Source organism: Arachis hypogaea, chromosome 12 (genome assembly GCF_003086295.3).
Source record: "Arachis hypogaea cultivar Tifrunner chromosome 12, arahy.Tifrunner.gnm2.J5K5, whole genome shotgun sequence".
Classification (NCBI taxonomy): Eukaryota; Viridiplantae; Streptophyta; class Magnoliopsida; order Fabales; family Fabaceae; genus Arachis; species Arachis hypogaea.
In genome coordinates, this window is record NC_092047.1 from 119,402,886 (window position 1) to 119,424,864 (window position 21,979).

A 21,979-nucleotide genomic window follows, 5' to 3' on the forward strand; every position below is an offset into this window, starting at 1 on the left:
TTAATGAGAGTTTATTGACTCTTAAAATATTAAATGAATAAGATAAGAGATAATTTTTATGAAGTCTTTTTAAAAAGTTAACTAGTATAATTCAACGTTTTAATTGATAATGTTTATGAAATCTTTAAGTATTTATTTTAAAATATAATTTATAAGCATATTTATTAGCGAAAAAAATGAGAGTTGGTTGACTTTTAAAATATTAAATGAATAAAATAAGAGATAATTTTTATGAAGTTTTTAAGTATTTATTTCAAAATTCAATTTATAACCATGTTTTTCGGCGAAAAAAATGAGAATTTGTTTACTCTTAAAATATTAAAGGTATAAAATAAGAGATTTAGGACCTTGAATAATAAATGTGCTTTGTTGGTGGTGAAGGATTGCTTTGTTCATCCTGTCGGACTAAGAAATATTATGGACAACTAAAAAAAAGTAAACACTACAAATCTACAATTTAATGTTTTGATTGATAGCTTTTATGACGTCTTTAAGTATTAATTTAAAAATTCAATTTATAAGCGCATTTATCAGCGAAAAAAATGGGAGTTTATTGACTCTTAAAATGTTAAATGAATAAAATAAGAGATAATTTTTATGAAGTCTTTTAAGTATTTATTTCAAAATTTAATTTAAAACCATGTTTTTCGGTAAAAAGAATTAGAGTTTGGTGACTCTTAAAATATTAAATGAATAAAATAAGAGATTTAGAACCTTGAATAATAAATGTGCATTCTAGGTTGTAAAGGATTGCTTTGTTCATATTGTCGGGTTAAGAAATATCGTGGACAAAAAAAATTAAATAGTATAATTCAACGTTTTAATTGATAATATTTATCAAATCTTTAAGCATTTATTTCAAAATACAATTTATAAGCATGTTTATCAGTGGAAAAAAATGAGAGTTTGTTTACTTTAAAACGGATTAATAGTCAAATTAGTCCTGGAAAAATAATGCATTCTTCAAATTCGTTTTGAAGGATTTTTTCAATCAAAGTGATCCTTCAAATACTACGAATTAATCATATATGTCCTTCAGTTATTCCACTCACAATTTTCGTCAACAATTGATGATGTGAAATATTAACTGATAGCATACATGACACATAATATATTTCAATAGACGTTAACTAAATATGTTTACAAAAATCTATTAATTTAGTCACTAGGTCATATTAGAAATAGAATTTTTGTAATTGAAGAAAATGATTAAATTAATAATTTTTTTATAAACATATTTGGTCAATATCCAATTAGACATATCAGGTATTATATATGTTATCAATTAACGTTTTACAACATCAATCTTTGAAGAAAATTGTTGATGGAGTCACTCGAGGACAAATATGATTATTTTGCAATATTTGAAGTACCAATTTGATTGAAAAAATCTTTCAGTGATGAATTTAAAAAATGTCTTATTTTTTAGGGACTAATTTGACTATTAACCCACTCTTAGAATGTTAAATGGATAAAATAAGAGATAGCTTCTATGAAGTCTTTAAATATTTATTTCAAAATTCAATTTATAACCATATTTTTCGGCGAGAAAAAATGAGAGTTTGTTGACTCTTAAAATGTTAAATGAATAAAATAAGAGATTTAGAATATTGAATAATAATCAAATTTTTCATACTAAGAGATATCGTGGACAACTAAAAAAAAGTTAAATACTACAATTCAATATTTTGATTGATAGTTTTTATGAAGTATTTAAGTATTAATTTAAAGATTCAATTTATAAGCGCGTTTATCAGTTATGACAAGGATCCGACTCCTCTAAAGTTATATTATCACTTTAGAGAAAAAAATACACCATTAATCACCTTTGGATTAAAATAGTGAGACTCACAAATAATAAATGTTATAAATTCAAAGGTAATTAAAGCATCACTTTATCACTTTACTAATATTATCACTTTAGAAGATCTTTTTTCTAAAAAAATGACCGTTTATTGACTCTTAAAATGTTAAATGAATAAAATATGAGATAGATTTTATGAAGTTTTTATGTATTTATTTCAAAATTCAATTTAAAACCATGTTTTTTGGCCAAAAAAGCTAAGAGTTTGGTGACTCTTAAAATATTAAATAAATAAAATAAGAGATTTAGAATCTTGAATAATAAATGTGCATTCTTGGTAGTAAAGGAATGATTAGTTCATATTGTCGGGTTAAGAGATATCGTGAACAACAAAAAAAGTTAAATAGTATAAATATATAATTCAACATTTTAAATGATAATGTTTATGAATTCTTTAAGTATTTATTTCAAAATATAATTTATAAGCATGTTTATCAGCAGAAAAAAATAGAGTTTGTTAACTTTTAAAATGTTAAATGAATAAAATAAGAGATAGTTTTTAACAAGTCTTAAGTATTTATTTCAAAATTTAATTTATAACCATGTTTTTTTTTGCGAGAAAAAACGAGAGTTTATTGACTTTTAAAATATTAAATGAATAAAATAAGAGATTTAGAACCTTGAATAATAAATGTGCGTTGTGGTTGTGAATGATTGCTTTGTTCATACCGTCGGACTAAGGTCCAGTTTGAATAAATAATTTAAATAAGTTCTTTTGGAAGAAGAGTTTAAAGCACAAGGACTTTTATTAATAACATCTTATAAATAAGTTATTTTGTGTTTCGATTTTTAGTTATAGAAGTACCTATTTAAAGTTGTATATTAAAATACAATTTTTTTACACAAAAAAATAGATATTAAAATAACAATGATGATAACAAATACTTTTCAATATTAAAGGTTTACATAACTTAATCACTAAGATTACAATCGATGAGGCAATTGATTCATTATTTGTTCTCTTATTAGTTTTATTTTTATAGCGATTCGGTTCTTCCCACGTAATATCATTAGAAATTGGTTCTTTTACATCATCTCTAACGGTGTTCTTGTATGTGGTGAATAGTAACAAAATTCTAATTCACAATAATTTTAATGGTAATGCCAAAGAAATTATTGTGTAGTTAGTATTTGCTCTTTTATTGTGTATGATAATATGGTAGGTAAAAATAAAAAATAAATATTAAATGTATGTTAATGTATATTTTGTTGCTGCTTTTTTTATTTTTTATTTTTTTACTCCTGTTAGAACTCCTTCCTCGTTTATTGGGATCAAGAACTTGCTATAACCAACTATAAAAATAATAGTAAGCTATATAAAAATAAAATCACATGTGAAAAAATAAAATTAAAACTGAGATTTCATACCAAACACAATGTAAAATAAAAATTTAATAATAAAAATAGAATGTTAAAATGATTAAAAAAATACCTAGAAGGAATATCACTACAAGAAAACCAGCTATAGCGGCAGATATTTAGTGACGGTTTTTTTCAACCGCTGCTAAATAGAAACTGCCAGCGATTCTTGTGGCGGATTTGGGAGAGGCTACCAAAAGCTCTCATTTTGCAGCAATTTTGTTGTAACTGCCGCAAAATGTCGAGTTGGCGAATATGCTTAGTTATCTTTTTTGCAGCGGTTTTCTTCCAACCACTGCAATATTATTTTTAACTTGAATTTTTTTGTTTAAACATTGCCTTGTTAAATTGATTCTAGTCCTCGCTGTTTTTTTTTTACAAAAAACATGTTTCAAACACTACAACTTAATGCATTAAATAAATTTTTGATTTTGTGTTACGAAAAAATAATTCATTAATTGAAAAAATATTTATAAATTAATAATGTACACAAATTTACGAATCAGGTTTTCTCTTATATTATCAGCGCATTTTGAGTTTGTATTCAAGCATAAATGATAAAGAAAAAATCAAGTGAACGTGTGAATTCATAAAGTCAAAACAAAGTTCAATAGAGCATAAAAATCAGAATTACTAAAGTAGACAAACAAGTATTGAGTCAAAATTTCTCATCAATATCGTATTGACCTGGCCATAAATACTTTGTCAAAAATCTACTGCAGTCACGTGATAAAGGATCTGATAAGTCATCTCCAAACCATGGCAACTTGTTCAGATCGAAGCCCCTTTTTGCAGCATGTACGTCATTTTCTCTATGTTGGGTGTATTAAAGTTTCATTGTCTTCTTTTGAAACCTTATTGAGCTCAACATTCGTGGAGATGTCATATCCACCGGAGGAGATAGCATCTAAATCGTCTTCCGAATCAGTGTATACCCCATCTAGAGTGTCATCAACTATTTCGCCTGAATATTCAGCTGACACTGAAAATATGAACATGCAACCAACAACATAAATCTACTTAAAAGAAAATGATAAATTCCAGGTCATTACCTAGTAATTAAGAAAAAAATTGCAAAATTATGGGAAAAGGACTTTAAACATTAACAAATACAAAATTAACGATTACCATCTCCTTCGTCGGTAGTTTGGACAGATTTCTTGGAAAGAAACTCTCTAATAGAACGTTCTATATACTTTAATTCCTCTTTTGAAGCAATCTCCAACTCAACAACATGCGTGTTACTAAAGCGCGTCTGCATCATAATAAAATGTATAGTTCATGGTCTTTTTTGTAAAGCATATTGTGTCTCTGTGATTCACTTTCTATGCTAGAAATTTATTTCTAACCTTTAATTCAGCAAGTATGTATTCAGAGGTCCTACCCGCTACAAATGTAACAAAAACATACCTAAATTTCTCCTCGTACATTGATCCCCATTCATGAAGTTTCTACAAATTTTAGCATGTAACAACTATCATTGGTTAAATGTTGTAAGCATATATTAACTTAAAATACTTATTATTCAAATATAGTTTAACTTAAGTTTTTAAGGGTATGGCTAATGAACAGACCTGCACAGTAACTTCGTTCGCCGTTTCCAAGTATTCATTAGAATAAGATTGTCCTGATATAGCCTCCAACCAAGACCTAACATTCAACTTACGGGACCATATGTCTCTAACAACCGTAATTGCATGTTCTAATGAAGAGAATGGAGAGGCCATAGCCATTTTGTTAGCGAATGTTGTGCCTGCACAGCATGATGAGAAATCCTCCGTTTTCATTTCTCCTGTTACAACACTAAATTATATTTACTATTTGGGCCAATGCTAACAATATTGTAATTCAACGCAATTTACTCGATACTATAATTTTCTTCATTGGAGACTAAGAACAACAACAATGATGATGCCAACAACAAAGCCTTGAAAACTGACTTTTGCTAGCAACAATCGTTGGAAGAAATGAGAAACTGATGGTATTCATGAAAGTCAACAATAAATGAAAACTTAATTCAAATACGAAAACACAGATAGTAATATAACCAGCAAACTGCGTACATCATAAACAATATTAAACTTATTAAACACACACAGATCCTCTATACATGATGTACACATTTTCCATATTTTCACAATGCCACATCATCGATGTTATCAGAAACATCTTCTATTGGGTCTTCTATATCATCATCCCTTGTCAACTGTAAATCACTGACGTCACCTGTCGCTGACATGTTCAACCCGGGCTGTGGAAAAAAGGCAGCTTCAACTTCTTCATTCTCTCCTCCCATGTCATACAAGTCTCATGGTTTTACATGAACCACTACACTCCATTCTTGATCTACTTCATCACGTACATAGTACACAAGATGAGCTTCTGATGCCAATATGTATGGTTCATCCTCTTCTCGATCACCGGTGTGAATCGGACGAGTGAAATTAACATTGGTAAGGCCCAGATGGTCTTGTTTGATACCTCTACTCGTAGTTGTATCAGCACAAATACATCTAAACAAAACCATTGTGAAACGGCAGCTGTAGTTCAATTCGATTATGTCCACAATTTTTCCATAATATGGAACACTACCAACAGCCACTCTATTGTCACGCATGCTTGCATAACTTCTTGTATTGGATGAGACATAAACTCCACTATTTTTGGTTTTTAGACCATCTTCCTTTGTGATAGTTATAAAATTGTACCAATTGACGTTGTATGTCGCAAAACGTCTTGCTTGAAGCATGGGACCACATGCCAGCAACTTCATTTCTTTCGAATGTATAGTACTGTCCATTGGAACCTGACACCATAAATTAGAGTTTATTTTTATAAACCATTGGAATTTGTAAATGATAATTCTAGGGCACAAATAAGTTGGTCATATTAAATTTCTACCAACCTCATGCTTGAACCAGCGAGAAAATTCTGCATGCACAACACAGTCTATCTTAGATTGTGACCTTGTTTGATGTCGTAATTTTTGCTTCATTTATGCCCTAAATGTACTTTATGACAAAACAAGAAATTAATCCAACGACTGATTGTTTGAAATGGGTTATAATTATGCTTAAAAAGTACATGTGCATACTTACTCAATGAATGGAACGACGGCATCGCAATTGACTAGCACATGACGATGTGCCTGATTCTTTTCCATCGGGGTCAGTCCAAAATGTGAAACAGCCCTGAAGCTTTTCCAATTTTTGGGAACATAGTTTTTCCTGTATTGTTTGTAATATCAATAGGTTGATCATTAACTCGCGCTGGTCGGTTGATTTTAGTCTCAATTTTATCCAAATATCTGGAACAGAATGTCAAAATCTCCTCAAATAAATAGCCCTTCGCAATTGAGCCTTCTGCTTGTGCCTTGTTAGTTGTTACGCACATATTGCTTCAATCATCCTAGATACCTTTTATTTAAATAGGACATAACGCTTAGTATATATGTAATGAGACAAAATAAATGTATTAAAGGTGTTTAGTAGCAAGCTAACCTTTCTATTAGATACATCCACCGATAATGTACCAGGCCACTAAGTTTTAGTTCATCAATGAGATGCACCGTAAGGTGAACCATGACAGTGAAAAAGGATGGATGAAAAATCATCTCCATCTGACACAGAGTTTGCACAACATGATTCTGAAGGCCACCACGCTGCATATGGTTTATAGCTTTCCCACAGAGTTCTCAAAAAAATGAAGACAAATTCACAATCACAGTCGACACCAGACTCGACAATGCATTCTTCACCAAAATCAGAAGTAATTGTTCCATTAGAATATGGCAATTGTGAATTTTCAACCCATACAACTTGCGCTGTCGAATGTCAACACAACGAGCAATATTGCTTGAGTAACCATCTGGAAAGACCACGTTCTGTAGAGTCTTCAGGAATACATCATTCTGTGGATTTGACATTGTGAAGATTGCTGAAGGATATTTACCACCTTCGCCCGGCCACAATTCAAGCCTTATGCCCATGCTTTGTAAATCTTTGCGAGTTTTAAGATTGTCTTTTGATTCGACGCTATCGTTTAAGATAGTGAAGACCACATTGTCACAAATGTTTTTCTCTATATGCATCACGTCAAGGTTATGACGCAACATGTGATCCTTCCAGTACGGGAGTTCAAAGAACACACTCCTCTTTTTCCACTACTAGTCATCTTGATCTGCATCTTCACCAATGTGTCTTCTTTTGGCTGTCAAAGTTGAGTTCTTCCCAAATGAAACTTGCATGTTAGACTATTGCTTTAAGACATCCATTCCAGAATATTTATTCGGTGGAACTCTGCTTTCAACTTGTTTCTCAAATCTATTCCGGTCTAGTCTATATATATGACCCTAATTCAGGAAACGACGATGACCCATGTAACACCATTTTCGACTGAATGTTAGTCACCGAGCCTTAGCGTCCACGTTACACGTGGGACATGCTAACACACTGTACGTGTTCCACCCAGATAGATTTTCCAAACTTGAAAAATCACTAATAGTCCACATTAGCGCCGCACGCATCTTGAAAGTGGTCCCGTTATTAGCATCATAAGTTTCAACGCCATCCCAGAGTTGCTTCAACTCATCCACCAAAAGCTCCAAATAAACATCTATATCTTTACCCGATATTTTAGGACCGGGAATAATCATAGATAGTATAAAAGATGTATGTTTCAAGCAAAGCCATGGAGAAAGACTGTACGAAATAAGAATCATAGGCCAAATGGAATGCTTTGTACTCATATTTTCGAAAGGATTAAATCCGTCACTAGCTAAAGCTAAACGAACACTGCACGGATCGTCAGAAAAAAATGGATACTTTACATCAAATTCTTTCCATGCTTCAGCATCCCTTGGATGCCTCAAGTGCCCATCATTATTATCAGCCTCTTTATGCCATAACATGTCAGTTGAAGTTTTGCTACACATGAATAACCGTTGCAGTCATGGTATAAGAGGAAAGTAACGGAGAGTCTTTGCTAGGAGAGGCTTTCCATTTTTCCTGACAGGTATTTTGAGTTTTGTAACGGAACTCTTTCGCGTCTTTTGCTTCCATCGTGAAGTCCCATGCTGCTTGCATTTGGTCGCGTCCTCATCATCACCCCGATATAACATGCAATCATTCGGGCATGCATCTATCTTTTTGTATTCAATCCCTAATTTTCGAATAGTTTTTTTGGCTTCATACAATGTGGACGGGAGTTTGGGTTGCTCAAATGCATCCCGCAATAAGTCCAGAATCATCGATATAGCCTTGTTACTCACACCACACATACACTTAATATGATAAAGCTTCACTAGGAAAGACAACTTTAAGTATTTCGAGCAGCTGGGATATAATTCCTCCGCTCCATCCGCAAGAAGATCGGTAAAATTCTGTGCCTCACGACATGGACCATCGTACAAGTACGGAAACTCCAGATCATCGTCTTCTACAAGTTCGTCCGTTGTGGTCTCCTCACTTCCATGAGGCATTGTGAAAAAAATACATTTGTTTTACATTCATTAAATGAAAATATTTAAAATTTTATTCAAATAACATAAATCAGATACAAATACTTGAATATATTAGTAAAAATAATTTTCTCTTTCGCTGGTGCGAAGGCACATGCATATCCACATCAATACCAATCTTTGTTGACAAATGAATAAAACTCTTTTATATTTGTTTCCTTTACTCTTGTTTTCTAATGCATGGACACTGACATAGACACAGAACATAGGACACGACATAATACGGGACACGAGGATACACAATTTTTAAAATTTTATAAGACAAAAGAGACACATATATATAAAATATAAAATATTTTTAGATAAATCGTAATGATATTTTAATATTTTATTGATATTAAAATATAAATTAATTTCTTAAATTTTAACGTCTTATTTTAATTATATAAAATATTTAAAATATTTTTTATTTTAATAAATAATAATATATATTATTTAAGTATTTTCAAACCATAATTGTAAAAACTGAATCGGATCCCAAACCGGTCCGATTTAGCATGCATGTTCGGATGTTCCAACTTAGGGTCTTTAGATTGAAGAGTGTTTAACTTGTCACTAAGCTATGATGTTCTTAATGATAAATATGTTATTTGATTAATATATAATAAAAAAATATAATTAAATTATTTTATATTATTTTAATTTTATACTCACTTATTTTTAAATTAATTATTATTATCATATAAATTTTAGTAAACACCTTCCAAAAAATAACAAATATTTTTGTTAATCGTAACATTTTTTATGATTATATAATATTTATTAATATTACTTTTAATAATTGTACATAATATATAACAATATAATAGGTATAAAATAATTAATTAGTTATTAAGATTTAAAAATAATAGTTATTTTGGTATAAAAATAAAATGAAAAATTTATTTATTGTGAAAAAGAAAATATTTAAATTTTATATAATTTTTTAAATGAGATTGGTTTTATCAGTTCAACCAATTATTTATTGGTTGAATTAATGAATTAATGAACCAATAATCTGATAGATTTGATTATCGGTTTAATTATGACAACTATATGGTTCAAGCATGTTTGAAAAATATTTTTTAATTTTTATTAAGATACGATTAGACATAACAAACACACGTATCAAACGAGTATCAATGAATATCGTAATCAAAATGTGTTCAATAAGCAGATATGAGGTGCCCAGATATGATAACTCGGTAAAGTATCTGTACTTCATAGCTCTTATTATTCATATATATAGTATGAGATTTGTTATTTATTTTAAATTTAAATTTTATCTTATTTTAAATTTGAATCTTATTTTATTTTAAATTAAAAATTTATGAAATATATCATATTATAATTCAATTTAAAACAAAATTAATTAAAATCTCATCTAAATTTAAAATTTAAAAATAAAAATAAAATAACTAATATTATGTAAGCCATGGAAACTGGTTTTTTGGAAAGATAATGAAATACACAAAGAGAATAGAAGAGAAGAGAGAAAAGGTGAACGAAGTTTGAAGAATGGAATGGACTATAAAATATTGACATTTAAAACGCTAAATGAATAAAATTAGAAAATTTAAATAATAAATAATGAATGCGTATTGACTGTTAATTTATAGCACTACATTTTTCAAATTTTTTTAAGCGAGTTTAATATTTGAAGACTAGTATAAATTTAAATTCTTTATTTATGGAAGAATGAGTAATAATATTTGATGATTCAATTTTCAGGCGAATTTATCGAAAAAAAAATTTTGTTGACTTTTTAAATGTTATACGAAAAAGATAAGAGATTTTAAACCGTAAATAATATTTATGCATTGTTTGTTTATTTATTTTTTTATCAATCACACTACAATATAATGCTTCTTAGTTTTTTTTTTTTTGAAGACTAGTAGATATTATTATGAAACTCTTTTTCTTAATCTCTTATTATAAAGGAATATTTTGCAAAGTTAACTAAAATAGTAACGTTATTCTCTTTTTTCCTTTTATTTGAGTTTATTAGCTAAAATAGTACAATACAATGTTTTCGTTAGTAGTTTCTCTCTCTACTATAAATTTCTTAAGTATTTAGTTGAAATTAGTCAATTCTCATACGAATTTATAAGAAGAAAAAAGAATTAAATTTATTGACATTTAAAATGTTAAATAAATAAGATGAGATTCGTTCTAAATCTTAAATAATAAATGTTTATTTTTTTTTAATTTATTACATCACATTATAATTTTTCAATTATTTTTCAGGTACAAGCCATTTTTTAATATAAATTTATACAGGTCATTTATATTCATGCGCACACATTCTTCTTCGTGCCGTTATTGCACGTTCTTCGTTATTTTTTCTTTCATTATCGTCGTCACCAACACCACCACCACCTCCTCCTCCTTCTCCTCCTCATCCTCTTCTTCTTCTTCCGAATTTTTTCATTAGAATTTCTTCTCATCCTTTCTTTTTCTCCTTCTCCTCCATCATCACTTATCTCGTTGTTGAAGATAATGAATAATTCAAGTTTATATTGTCAATTGAACCAGCACAAATTGATTATTGTTTTAAATCCAATCAAGTGGCTGTAGTGTAGTTTGATTATAGTTAATTTTTTTATTAGTGGTTTATGATTCTGTAGGAGAATAATGTTTCATCGTTGATGGTTTGAATTGAATGTAATGTAAAAGTTATGCATTAAAGAAAATATTTTTCTGTATTTGCAACAAATTTGGGTGTAACACGAAGATATTTGAGTGTATTATTTAAGAATTTTCGCTGTATATGTGCTGTCAGCATAATTCAAAACTCTTCTTCTCCCTCTTCCTCATCTTCTACTACTTCTTCTTCTTCTTTTTCATCATCGATCATCATCATCACTTTTTTTTCTTATTCATTTTTTTTTATATTCTCAAGTTTCTTCTTATTTTATTTTTTTAATAAGAATAAATAATATTAACAACTATTTTTATTATTACCAAAAACAAAATAAATAAATGCTAAAAATTATTTTCTAGTAATATTCAAAAACTATTATGAGCATTTAACTCTTTTATCTCTTTATTTGAGGGTACTAGCTAAAGCACTATGATAAATTGCTTCAATTGAAAGTTTCTTTTCTCTCTATTGTGAATTCCTCAAGTATTTAGTTGAATGTTCAATTTAAAAGCTGATTTACAAGAACAAATGATAAAATAATTGTTGACTTTTTAAAAATCTAAAGGAACAAGATGAAAAATTTTGAACCCTAAATAACTAATGTGCATTGATGGTTTATTTGTTGTACAAGTAGCACTAATAATATAATACGAGTAAAGTTAAGTAATCTAACTTTTTGTTTTAATTAACATCAGTTAATTATTTTTAAAATTATTTTATTTATTTTAAATTTACACATTAAATCATCAATTTAAATATTAATCTTAAATTCTAAAATATAAATAAACTTAATTCTTAAAATTAGCTAATTATTAAAAGTTGGTTCCTATGGTTTTTCGTTAGTAAAATGGAAATGACTCGTCAAAATCTGAGCGATAAGTACAAGTAGGAGTGTTTGCAGTACGGTTTGGATCAGTTTTGAGTAAAAATTTATTCGATTCGAACACTAATTTTACTTGCGGTATACGTATGGTTTGAATTGAATGCTTTAAAAAAATATATTAGATTCGATCTGATCCAATTTCAAGCGGTTTGGATTGGATTTGCGGTTTTATAAATTAAAAAATTAAATACATATAACAAGTCTCAACATCAAATTTTAAATAATAAATAATGACATAACAAGTTTCAACAATATCTTAAAAAGTCAACTATAACATAACAATAGAAATAAAATTATAAGTTAATTAAAATAAATAAATAAATAATATTTTAAACATAAAATAATTATTAAATAATAATAATACATGAATAATATAAAAATATATAAAAAGTGAACATGTTATAAATATAATTGTAAATATAATAATAAAATAATAATATTATAATACATTATGCGGTTTGAATTGGATTGGAACGGTTATAAAAAGTAGATCTGAAATCCGATCCGATCCAGCGATCTGCAAAAAATAGAATCCAATCAAATCTTAATTAGTGCAGATTTAATCAATTTTCTATTTAAATTGAATTAGATGAGCAATTTAATTTAGATCGATTTAAATCTGAACACCCTAATAAATACAAGTTCCGTTCCTTTTTTTTTGCTCAATCTCTCACTCTTCATTTATAGAAGAGAGAATAATAATTTTGATTAAAAATAATTCTAAATTATTAAACTATATACAATATATAATTATATATATACAATTAAGTTAGGTTATAATCTAGTGATTAATGGTTAGTTTATTAGTCAGCTTAAACAAGTGTGATTCAGACCTTTAGATTGTGTTTGGATTAAATAGTTTTGTTTAAAATGAGTTTAATTAATATTACTTATATATATATATATATATTTTTTTTTTCCACAAAGTCGTAGAACTAAGTTATATAATTTTCTCGACAGCGTTGCGGCGAAACGATAATAATACAATAAAAGTACAAAACTTGCAGTGTTCTGTGCGGAATGCACAATGCATGTAAATAACTAATTACTATTACTTTACTTAGATGGTGACCTACTTAGATACCTATATTACAATGTTAAAACACCACACATTAAAAAAACCGTACATCATTATATTTTGATGAAAACAATTCTAGCTATTTAAAAAAAAAAACTTTTTTGAGTAATCTAATATCTAGGTTTGATATTTTTAAACTAAAGAAGAAAATATTGAAATAATTTAAAAAAGAATTTTTTTCCCTTTGTGAAGATAGGCAAATGCTAATGTGTTTCAAAAAATAACATTTAGTGCTTTTTAGAAAATAATCTGCTATTAAAGGTAATATATAAATATAAATTAAAAAGGTTTTAGTTTTTTATTTTATTTTATTATCATCTTACAAAAAAGTGATTAACTTGATTAACATGTAATTTTTTAAATTTGAATTGTTTAATTAATAAAAATATAACGTTTTTTATTTAACAAGAAGCATTTAAAAATGAGTTTTTGAAAAATAGTAATAATTGATGATATATAAGTGATATTTTAGAAGAATAATTGACATAATACAAGAGAGATAAATTACATTAAATTCTATTAAAAATAAATAAGGAAGCATGCATCATCCATTTGCCTCTTGTTAGTTAATGACAAATTGCTTCCATTTTCTAAAAGTCATCAAATCCAATGTTTTTTTCCTCCAAAATGAGACGTTATGGCATATATTCCGATTCATGAATCAACATGTACAAACAAGAGCTTTTATTAGCAATTAATTTATTGTTGTGCATTTCAGGTATATACTCCTCAAAATTTCAGGTACAATGACACAATGAAAATTAATGTATTTGGACAAGAAAAAACGTATTCACACCACCAACTTCTACTACTATAATCCACAATTAATGCACCACATATTTATCCTATTATGTCCCTAATTCATAATGCAAGAGTTTAAAATGATCATCTACCTATTAGATATTTATATTTGTAAAATAATCAAAAAATTTTAAAATAAGAAAGTTAATAAAATAGTAAAATAAAAAATTAATTACTTTAAATTAAGATAATAAAACACACATTTTATAAAAGTTATAAATTTAATAGTGATTAATTTCTCATTTAATTAATTATTTTGTCAATTTTTTTATTTTAAAAGATATAAATTCTTATAAAATGTGTAAGATAAGGAATATTGGAGTTAAAATAAGTTTACCAATATAACAATATAAGTAGATATCATATAGTAATAAAATCATGGAAACTATGTGTTCTGGTTATTCGGGTGTTTGGTGGATTGGTAAGGTGAATAACGGAGCAAGAGAATGAAAGAATTTGGACCTGGGCGCGAGCTATTGGAGGGGTGCGTTCAGTCTATGCGTCGACGGGTGGGGCCACCTGTAAGGACACTCCAATACTAAAGTTAGAGTTCGTACGAATAGGCAGTCAATTAGTATTAGAAGGGTGGCGTACCTCTGGAAAGAGGTAGGTCCCTCCCTATTTATATTCTGTACTCGGGGTGGGTTCCTGTGACCAGACTCATATGTCTGAAAGCTTCTGCTAACTGCCTAGATCTTCTAGAAACTGTGAGGTGCCGCATGAATCGCCTCGTAGTTTGGGTCAGTAGACATGGCAAGTCGATGGCTTCGAATCAGACCCAAAGCTCTTAATGGGCTGGGTCAAAACACTATCTTTCACACATTTGAACTATTATATTATATGTCAATATATATTTTTTCCTAGTTAAATAATTTGGTGCAATCCCAATTTTAATATAATCGAACTCTTGCTTAATTTTTCGAATAATTATCCAAATTAATTTCTAAAATTTTTAATATCAGATATTTTAGTTTTTGAAGTCTCAAAATACAAACAATCTTAAACGTTTATTTTTGTTAAACTATACTGTTCTTCTTTAATTTGATCCGCTTAATCGAAATAAATATTTTAAAATTTTTAAAATTTTTCAAAAACTATTTTAAGAGTTTTTAAAATTTGAAAACTGTTTTATAATTTACTTTTCGAATTAAATTAGAAGAAAACTACATTGTCTAATAGAAATAACCATTAAAAAATATTGTATATTCTGAAATTTAAAAAAAATTAAAATATCTAATTTTAAAAACTTCATAAAAAAACTAACTTGAATAATTATTCTAATTTTTATTATTAACTAATTTTAGTGACTAATTAATATCACTCAATAAATAAAGTCGAAATTTATAACCCCATAAACTATTTTTAGAATTGAGTTAGACACTGAAATCTAATCCTATTATTAACAAATCTTAATTCTTCTGATATGTTAATCTAATTTGAACAAATTAACGTGTATTAAAAAATTGATAATTTAGAGAGAAGAACAAAATTCAAAAGATCTTTAAGGCATTGTGAATGGTCACATTGGAAGAGTTGCATGTTTGAAGTTTGAACTTAGCACTTACCAAACGCAACGAAGCACTGAACTGTCACAATAGTAATATCCACGTTTCCCAAAAGCATATCTTATTACCTCGTTTGGACCGAATTTTTGTTCTGTTTTTTTCTCTCACTTTGGTAATTGAAACTTTGTCTCTTTCATTTACCCTCTTTTCAATATCACCCTCTCATGCTTCCTCTGCTATACTATACTCATTCTCCTTCACTTCAATGTTGCTTCATATCACTACTTTGTGAACGGTATGTTCCTCTCTCTCTCTTTATCTATCTATCTTTCTATGTATATGATTATGATTATCATGTTTTGAATATTAAGAATGCTGAACTCACTTGATATGCTGTTTGTGTTTGATTTGGTTTTGGTTGAGAAAGTGTGAAAAGAAAGAAAAAAATTGAATTTTTAGAAAGGAGTTTGGGTTATGACTTAGGATTTTTTCTTCTTGATAATTGCATGCTTGAATTAATCAGATTAGAATCAAAAGTTTACTTAGGAAGTTCTTGATATATATATATATATTTTTTACCCCAATATTTTAAGCAAATCAAAATATGATGTTTAAGAAAAAAAAAGGTTTATTTTGATGATGATATAGTTTACATCTTATTTGGCCTTAAATAAAGGGTTTTGGACTCTCTAATTTGTGTTTCTTTTGTTTTATATATACAGGGTACTATAATAATTCTATTACGATTGTTAATTAGATTGTTAAGGTACCCTAATTGAAGTTGGGTTCATCAATGGGTGGGGGTGAAACTGTCAATGGGGCATGGCTAAGTGCTATTTGGCCACTTTCAAGAAAGATTGTATCAGATGAAAAAGAAGCAATTGGAATCCTGGCATCTGAGATTGTTGGAGTGATGTCTAAGATTGTAAATTTGTGGCATTCTTTAAGCGATCGAGGCGTAGCGAGTTTAAAAGAATGGATAACAAACTCGGTCGGGGTAAAAATGCTTGTTTCGGATGACTATTATTACTTGATGGAACTTGCATTGGATGAGATTCTCAGTAGCTTTCAATGTCTAGCAAGGTATGTGGCTAGATTGGGGAAAAGGTGCAAGGATCCGGTGTATCATCGGTACGAAAGCTTTGTTCGCAACCCGGCTAAGAACTATGTTCAATGGTGTGGTTGGGAGTATGCATGGAAGAAGATGGATAGGAAGGTAAAGAAAATGGAGAGGTTTGTTGCTGCTATGTCACAATTGTTCCAAGAGCTTGAAGTGTTGGAGGATCGCCAACGAACTCTGAAGCGAATGAAGGCGAATCCTAAGACTCATAAAGGGAAATTGGCCGAGTTCGAGAAGAAGTTCAATTGGCATCAGCAGGAAGTGAAGAATCTCAAAGACATATCTCCTTGGAACAGAAGTTTTGATTATATTGTGAGATTGTTGGCAAGATCATTGTTTACAATTTTGGAGAGAATCATACTTGTGTTTGGAAACATTCATCTCCCAATTTCGCAACAACAGGGCGATTCTATAATTATAGAATCTAAGCATGCTCTTCGGCGCAGCCCTTCCTTACCGGTTAATACTAGTTCTTATGTTCATCCTTCTGAGACTAAGAGGCCGGTGAGCTCTGAATCCGAAGCTGAAAAGAAAAAGAATAAGAACAAGAACAAGAACATAAAGAAAGAACTGCAGCAGTCGAGGCATATCGGCGCCTTCCAAGGTGTTTCTAAGAGGTATATTGACTCTCAATCTTGTAGAATTAGAATATATTCTAAACTACCTGAAAAGGGTTGTTTCTTAAAGACGGCGCAATTGACCCTAGGTGATGCGGCTTTAGCCCTGCATTATGCAAATGTGATTGAATTGATAGAGAAAATAGTGTCATCCCCGCATCTTATTGATCATCATACTAGAGATGACTTGTATAGCAAGTTACCAACTACAATAAGGACTGATCTGAGGGCAAAGCTTAAATGGTATGCAAAACGCAAGCATGATCCGAGCATTGCAGCCGAATGGAGCGTGGCGATGACACAGATTCTTGGATGGTTGGCGCCGCTTGCTCACAACATGATAAGGTGGCATGAAGAGAGGAACTTTGAGAAGGAACACACTACTTCAGAAGCAAGTGTTTTGCTTGTTCAAACACTTTACTTTGCAAACAAAGCAAAAACTGAAGCTGCAATTGTTGAGCTCCTTGTTGGTCTAAACTATGTTTGCCGGATTAACAGAGAAGCTCAAATCCGAGAGGCGCGGCAGCCGGAATTCTCTAGATCAAGGTCTTTCAATCGTGCTCAATTGAGAAATCATGATTTGTGCTATGAGATTTAATAGACTATGCTTTTGTGCACTGTATGAATAGATCACTCTCTCTTGTATAGCTCTCATTTTTCATATGGGAGGTTTCTTTTTCTATTTTTCCTCCAAATAGTACTTTGAATATTAAGATGCTTATTCTTAGCAAATGTTACATTCGGATGAATCAATTTTGCTTTGATGTACTTATATCAGATTATTAATGTTCAAAGTATATTATTTGGAGGCCACTCAGATAAAGACGCTTAAAACGTCTTTTTTTAAAGATGTTTTCATGTTGTGTTTTAATTAGTTTTTGTATAATTCATTCGGTATTCCTCACTACATATTATTAAATTTCTCAAAAGATTTTCTTTCCAAAAACAATAAAAAATATTTAATTTGGACTAAAACAAAAAAAGGTAATAAATTAACTATTAGATTTTTTTAAAAGATTATTTACATAAAAAATATATCACATTCATAATATATATATATATATATATATATATATATATATATATATATATATAACAAGCTCTTAAAATTTTTATAAATAAAAAAATAATTAATTTTTATTCGTATAATATTTAAAACAATTACTATATTATTATTATATTATAGATTAAAATTTACTAATTTAAATTTTGTTTTTATTTTTAATATAAGCATTATAAATAAATAAATTTTTTATAACAAGATGTAACGTAACAAAATATATATAATATTAATTAGTTTTTAAAAAATTCTGAAAAGATGGTTTTTTCTAATAAAGTGTTATTAAAAAATTAACATGATAAAACTAATTTCAACCAATATGATATAATAGGTTATTAAATATATTTAATACAAAAAATATTGAATATAAATTTTTATTGAGTTTAAATTTTAAATAATTTTTAATTGAATTTTAAAAATTTTTATTTTAAAGAGTTAGAATATTTTAACATCATTTTTTTCGTATCTTTTTAATTGAGTCTTTGATTTTTTAAATTATAAACCTTATTTATAATTAAGAGTAATGTTTTAACACCACCAATTAGTCACACATATAAAAGTACAAAAACAATTCTATTGTCATAATTATAATCTAATTTTATAAGCAATACAATATAATGAAATTATATATAAGTAATATAACTAAATTTTATCTATATCTGTAGTCACATTTCATAAATAATATAATTAAATTATATTTATGTTTATAATTAAAATATAAATAAAAATACAAAAATTATTAGGATGGTTAATTTTTTTCGTTCATAATTTTTTTTATTATTTTTGTTGTGAAAAGTTTAATTATTTTAATAATTAATTATTTTTTAAAAAAGATAATTGAATAACATAAAAAAGTCTTATTAAGAGTAATTTATTTATATATGATTCAAAAATAATTGAATAATTATATACGGTGAAAAATTAATATTATTAAAAAATAAAAATAAAATTTATTTTAAAATTAAAAATCATGGTTTTTTTTCTTTTTTTCCAAAATTTATCTACGAGTAATTCTATAAATATTTTATGATGAATAAAAATATTAAACTCGTACTAAAATTTATTCTAATAAAATTTATTTTTATTCTACTAAACGTTAAATAAACTATTGAAAATAATTTTGTTTTCTCCACTAGAGAAGAATGATAAACTTCCATACTTCTATTATGTTATGGCAATAATTTAGCCTGTTATTTTTTAATGTACATAATAATAATAATAATAATAATAATAATAATAATAATAATAATAATAATAAATAAGTATATCACAGTAAAAAAGGAAGCCTGTCACCAAATAATTTATCATCCGAATTATATATGAATCAAATTGATAATATGAGGGCTAACACTACAAAAATCGATAACAAGGTTAGGGACTTACAAAACCTTTCTTAAGATCATAGAAAAAAAAGTTTATATTTGTGTGATATATAAAACAATTATCATATTATTATTATTATTACATTATATATATATATATATATATATATATATATATATATATATATATATATATATATATATGAGCAAAAAAAGTCCAACTGTTTTAAAGTAAAATTTTCTTTTAATATTTGATTAAATGTTCTTGTATTTAGTACTTTTTTTGGCACTTCCTCTTAGTTACAAATATAATCATTATAATTTTGTAGTTATTATTGCTAGGGGTGTTTACAGATAGGATATGACTGAAATTTCGATCAAATCCACACTAAACTTATTAGATCAAATTCGATATTCGCACTTTTTATGTTTGGATCATGTATCAAATATATCCATAAAATAAAAAATATTAAAAAATTTTATTTTTATAAAAAAAGTCAATAATTTTTTTGTTTACTTTTTAAATCATATTTACTTCTATCTAATTAGAGTGTGGATCCGATTCGATCCAATCCGATCATCTTACAGATCAGATCATATCCTCAAATTACAAATCAGATACGGATAAATACTGTAGATTTATATGGATATGATCTAATCTATGAACACTCCTAACTACTACTATAGGTTCATTGTTGCAAAAGAATGCTTCTTTTATTATAAATCATTATTAGATCTTAATTACCATTAAAACAACTTAATTGTCAACAAAGAGATAATACTTATTGGTCTCTGAAATTATGTTCGTATTTCAAACTATAGTTGTAAAAACTGAACTGGATTGGCTGGTTCGACCGAAAAATTAGTGAATCGGACTAGAATCGATTCGGTTTACTCCTTAGACCGTCTAAGGAATAAAACCGGTGTTAACTGGTAAGAACCGGTCTAATCGAACTAGTTTGCTTGAAAAATTTTTTAAAATGTCTCCACAAGGTCTCGAACCAAGAACCTTGAAGCAAAAACAACCTCTATTTGCCACTTAGCTATTGCACTTCTAAGTACTTTATTTGACAAATACTAATTATATAGTATACATAAATATCTAATATAATATAATTTTTATTTTTTTCTATTTTTAAAATTAATTATATTTTAATTATATACCATTATTAATATAAATATAAATTTCACTAAAAATTTATTAATTTACTTGATCTATTTTATTGCTAGTATTGTGATTAAGGTTATTTGTTTTGATGTTAGTGTTAAAATCTACTGATATTATAGTTAGATGATAGGTTTTGTGAATTAATTATTTTTTTATTGTGTCAAAATAAAATACTATTGTAGTATTAAAATTTTATGGTTTTTTATATTAGTTATTTTTAGAAGTTGAGACTTGATTCTCCATAAAATGTTAGTGAAGATATGTATTTCAAATTTTAATTTTAAGTTTTTAACTATTTTATATTTTATATTTACGTGAGACCAGTTTTATCAGTTCAATCAGTGATTTATCGATTGAACCAATAAACCAGTAAACCAGTAGCTTGACCGGTTCGATCACTGGTTCGGTTCTAACAACTATGTTTCAATCTAATTTTAAAAATTTCGATTTACTCAATTAGTCTCCCAACTTAATAGTTATGACAATTGAAAATTTTTTTACCTTATTTTTTTAACTAAACACTTAAAACCCTAATATGAGTCATGGATACCTAAGTTAAAAAATCAAACTAAGTAAATTGAAAATTTAAAAATCAGATTAAAGCTCGAATATAACTTCAAAATATAACTTTAACTTATGTAGTGATTAATTTAAATGAGAATCAAATAAATCAAAATTCAACATAATTTTTATCAATGTTTTCAAATTCAAAATTTCTATACCAAAATTAACTATGATTTTCTTTAAATTAAAAATTTAATGAAATAGTGACTTTAATTATCTTAACCAATGTTCTAATTAATTACTTTTATGTCTTAAAAAAATTGTATATGAGAAGAAAATAATTAATTTGCCTACTTTAATAAATAGTTATTTTACTAAAAATAAAAGAAACTATTTTTTTAGAATTTTTTAAGAATTAATTAATATTATATATATTTTGTTACACTATATTTAATTATAAAAATTTTATTTATTTCTAATGCTTATATTAAAAATAAAAAAAATTTAAATTAGTGAATCTTAATCTATAATATAATAATAATATAGTAATTATTTTA

The 21,979-nt window shown here is 27.5% G+C and overlaps 1 protein-coding gene across 1 annotated transcript; it reads left to right on the forward strand.

Moving 5' to 3' along the window:
* The first annotated feature begins 15,677 nt into the window (after positions 1-15,677).
* Positions 15,678-18,277, forward strand: LOC112728881 (protein PSK SIMULATOR 1-like). The gene is made up of 2 exons (XM_025779208.3): positions 15,678-15,926; positions 16,354-18,277. The coding sequence occupies exon 2, from the start codon at positions 16,425-16,427 to the stop codon at positions 17,964-17,966; it is 1,542 nt and encodes a 513-aa protein (XP_025634993.1). The 5' UTR covers positions 15,678-15,926; positions 16,354-16,424; the 3' UTR covers positions 17,967-18,277.
* The last annotated feature ends 3,702 nt before the right edge of the window (positions 18,278-21,979 follow it).